The 4346-nt window shown below is 45.3% G+C and overlaps 1 protein-coding gene across 1 annotated transcript; it reads right to left on the bottom strand.

The window, feature by feature from the left end:
* Nucleotides 1–249: 249 nt before the first annotated feature.
* On the bottom strand, nucleotides 250–2445 carry LOC145454099 (WD repeat-containing protein 1-like). Its single transcript, XM_080332120.1, has one exon. It carries the CDS (start codon nucleotides 2371–2373, stop codon nucleotides 550–552), a length of 1824 nt encoding a protein of 607 aa, XP_080188246.1. The 5' UTR covers nucleotides 2374–2445; the 3' UTR covers nucleotides 250–549.
* Nucleotides 2446–4346: the final 1901 nt, after the last annotated feature.

The raw sequence follows: 4346 nt of genomic DNA, 5'->3' as shown, positions 1-4346 counted from the left end.
GAAAGCATCCCCGTTTCCTGCGAAATTTAGGCCTAGAATAAACTAGGACCACTTATCATGGATTCTGAATATTCCACGAACTTCCCCACCTTACGCGGGGCAATTTCAACCTGACCATAAGGGCAATGCTTATACCTCAACCACAGATCTTACAGCATATCTGCCAATGATCGCAGCTCCTGACAAACTATACCAGCTCTTCAATGATAAAGCGCACATCACATGAAGTCAATATTACTCACAAAATCATTTGGTCGGGTAGGATATACAATATATTTAAATACAATGGAGAAAGGCATTGATTCACTTATTATTTATTACACTAGCTGATTTACTCATTATCCAAACCATACAGAAAACCATAATCAAGATGCTCCTCCAAGTAATTCAATACCTAAAACTTTATGAACATAGGCACATAGTCGTTGCTTTCAAAGTAAACAGATCGATCATTGCATCAACTGACAGGAAAAGCATCTAAAAATTCTACGGTTTGATTTCCAGATACACGAGTCTGGGTAGAGATGTATCAACGACGGTCCGAAAAGATCACCAAGTAACAGTCCACGCTTTCATTAGTCCCTCGTCTCCGGCAGTAAGTAACTTCCCGTCCATCATGAAATTCATATCGTTAATTAAAGCCTGGGCGTGCGCCCTTTCAACTTCGATTGTTTTATTTGTGGCGATGTTATGGCAACACAGCTTGGCGTCTATGCCCGTGGTGCACAGATACTGGCTGTCACGCGACCACGCCAGGACCTTGGGCGGTTGATGGTGATCATTTTTCTCTTGCAGCTTTTTATATCCGTCCGCCACATTGTATATTACAACGCTCTTATCGGAATAGCCGACCGCAACACTTGCGCCGTCGTAGCTGTAAGCGACACCCACTGGAGTCCCATTGGATGGGATTTCCACGCCAGAATCGACAAGTGCATCGTTTTCGATGTTGTAGATTTTGATTGCCTTTGACTTTTGATCGACTGCGACACATTTTCCGTATGCTGCGACGATCGATGGCTGAAAAGCGTTGTAACCAGTTTCGTGAGCGATTTCGTGGACTTTCTTTCCATCTTTTAGCAGTATGATTGACTCGACAGTGAGCACTACAACGTGGTTATCAGCAAGGCAAATGCTCTTTGGTTGAGCATCAAGAGCGACTGAAGTGCCGGTGGAGAAATCAAAATCAGATACCGAAGTGAATCGTACGGTATCATCCCACCCGGCTGAAATAATTCTCTTGCTGTCTGCATCGTAGCATAGACCAACAACTTTGTTAGTGTGGCCTTTGCCCAGAAAAGGGTGCGCCTCGCCTGTGTCGGTATCCCACCACAGCAATTTACCGGACGCGTCGCCGGAAATATGACATGGTTTTTCAGAAGGTATAGCAAGGACAACGTTGACGGCCCGGTTGTGGCCGTACAGTACTTTTAACGGCTTCTCAGGATTGGCTCGGTCTAGATATTTCAATTCTCCCGACAACGACACTGTTATCATGGTATCCCTCACCCACACGCAGCCGAGCTGCTGATCAGACACATCTTTTCCCATTGGAAATTTGACGACTTTTTGTTTACTTTCGATATCCCAGATTTTCGCGCTTTTGTCTCCGGATACAGTAAGAAGTTCTTTACTATCCTCACTCCAGAAAACACCATAAATGCCACCATCGTGACTTTTCTTTCCATCGACAAGTTCATCAACTTGCTCTCCCGTTTTGCCATCGTATAGAAATATACGGCCATCGGAGCTGCCAGTAGCGAAATATTTACCATCCGGCGAAAATTGGATAGAATTTACGAAGTTGTTGTGATCCGTGATCTCTTTATCAACTTTGAACGGTGGGCCTGCATAAAAGAATGTGCTGAAGGTGTCATCACCCACAATCAAGCGGAAAGGGCGGTTTGGTTTGAGATGGATGCTATTCGCCCGTTTATCGTGGGCGTTCAATGTCCCGAGATTATTACCACTGTCCCAGGTTATGCACGCAGCCTTTAACTGATTGCCATCTCCACAAACTGCGATTCTTTTGGATTCAGGCCCCCAACACAGATCTCTAATCAGTCCCGCAAAAGGACGGAATTCATTCTTCAGTCTCTGTTCCGGTCCTAACGCGTCCCAAATTCTGATTGTGCCCGATACGTCACCGGAGCATACGTAGTTTCCAGTGGGTGCATACTTGGCGACTGTGACGTTGTGCAAGTGGTCGGTGTAAATTTCGCATTTGGCGGAGTCGTCGACGTCTCTGATCACAACAAGTTTTCCGACAGTGTACGTGATGGCTTTGCGCTTCGGGTGGGCCCCAATTACGTAGGATTGTCCCCGCACTAAAAGCGGTATTGGCGCAAATACTGCTACTGCTTCCGCGCTCATCCTCGCAGCTCAATCGTGCTCCTTGCAAGAACTGACTTCCCTGGACTGAACTTCCTTATAAAGAGAGGGTGTGCCTGTCGCGAAAATGTTTCTGTTTTTCCTGCACGACGGCACCACCTAACGGTAATTCCAAACGTCACTCATCGAGCTTGGTACATAACCGTAGGTTAGTTATCTTCATCATCATCATCATCATCATCATTGGTTTATTAGCAATTTTATCAGTTCAATACACCACAAAAATGCGATACAATGAATAGACAGGAAGATGTCGAAGCGATTTGGATTTGTCTATGGAATCAGACACCTACCTTGGCCTAGGCGATGTAAAGAGGAGGCATGCACACTGAATGAAAGTAAAGAAGACGGTATAGTAAAGAATGCGACAAGAATAGGGCGGCATGTCATGGGAAGCGAGATCGATAGGTCAATCGTGGTCCGGTAATCTTGAGAATGGACTGTATTTAATAGTAATTGCTTGTATTTCGACTTGAATGTGGACACTGGACATGCTCGTCGACTGTCGGATGGCCGGCGGGATACTGTTCCACACATCCGGTCCAGCATATTTTATAGAGCGATGATCTTTTCGGTCGATCATATATCTATATACACATTCCAAAGTTTGAGATTTTGCAAATTTTTTCGACCGATATCACTGTGTTGACTAAAAAAAAAGATGATCATCACTTTGGCTCGGCTCCCGAATTACCCGCTTTTTTACAAAGGCCCATCTACATGTAATCATCATTGTAATCATCATTGGTTTATTAGCAATTTTATCAGTTCAATACACCACAAAAATGCGATACAATGAAAAGACAGGAAGATGTCGAAGCGACAAGGAGTAGTCTATGGAATCTGATACCCACCTTGGCCTATAGGCGATGTAAAGAGGAGGCATGCACACCGAATGAAAGTAAAGAAGATAGTATAGAAAAAGAATGCGACAAGAAATAGGGCGGCATGTCATGGGAAGCGAGATCGATAGGTCAGTCGTGGTCCGGTAATCTTGAGGATGGACTATATTTATTTAGTAGTGCAGCTATTCCGCTGTGATCACTCGTCCATGATATTTTGCTATGTCTCGAATTCAAGAAACTACTTCTCGTTGTGATTACTCGAGAGTCGAGACTTCTATATAAGTGTATGTAACACGTGTTAGAGGATTACCTTTTATTATGATTGAGACTCTATACGCTACTACTGCATCGACGTCGAATAAACCATTGTATTGAGCATATATCTGGTACGAAGAACTTCACCCAAGGCAACAGCTTCTCGAGATGAGTATTGTATAGCCGAGCACCAAAACGATTGGTTAGCTGTACTTTTATACAGATCATCAGAGACAATAAGCTCTAATTGCTGCATGGTGCCCCGAGTGAGATTTTTACAGAATTGACGAATTATTCGTGTCCGTCGTCCACGCTTCCGCGTTCCGGCGTACCAAGCTCTACTCATGTGTGCGACGTCATCAAAACGCTTTCGACCAATTCAACAACGACCTGGCAATATTCTCGGGACGATTCTGACACCACGTGCCGTCACACTGCAACAGTCGACAGCAACAGTTCGCCGCTATTCCGCCGACGAAACGACACCGATATACCGCGACCGACGATAACCACTTCTGTGACCATTGGCCGACCCGACAGTGCCAACACGCGTACGTAGCCACGTCGAATCTGAAACCCCGCACAGCGTCTAAAGTGAGCTCTATCTACGCTGAAGTCTGTGTCAATCAGACAAATGATGAATCGCAGACGAAAATTACGCAGTTCTTACAAACCGAGACGATGCCAGACCCCACAGGAAACCTGCACGAGTGCACGTGCACACTGCACAACAGTGCAGGCACACATGAGTTGAGTAACGAGTTGTACGCCGGAAACACGTGTACATTATCGATCGAGATTTTGTACGGATTTCACTGACCAGGAACACACTGGTGCATATGGGCCACGGCCTGG

Source organism: Botryllus schlosseri, chromosome 13 (assembly GCF_051294905.1).
Source record: "Botryllus schlosseri isolate E-star chromosome 13, Bs_hap1, whole genome shotgun sequence".
Lineage (NCBI taxonomy): Eukaryota > Metazoa > Chordata > Ascidiacea > Stolidobranchia > Styelidae > Botryllus > Botryllus schlosseri.
The sequence above is the reverse complement of the archived record's forward strand: the minus strand, read 5'-3'. Positions and strand labels throughout refer to the sequence as shown.

Bases quoted from the DNA above. Each gene is read 5' to 3' on its own strand.
- LOC145454099 (XM_080332120.1), bottom strand. From the start codon at position 2,373: ATGAGCGCGGAAGCAGTAGCAGTATTTGCGCCAATACCGCTTTTAGTG.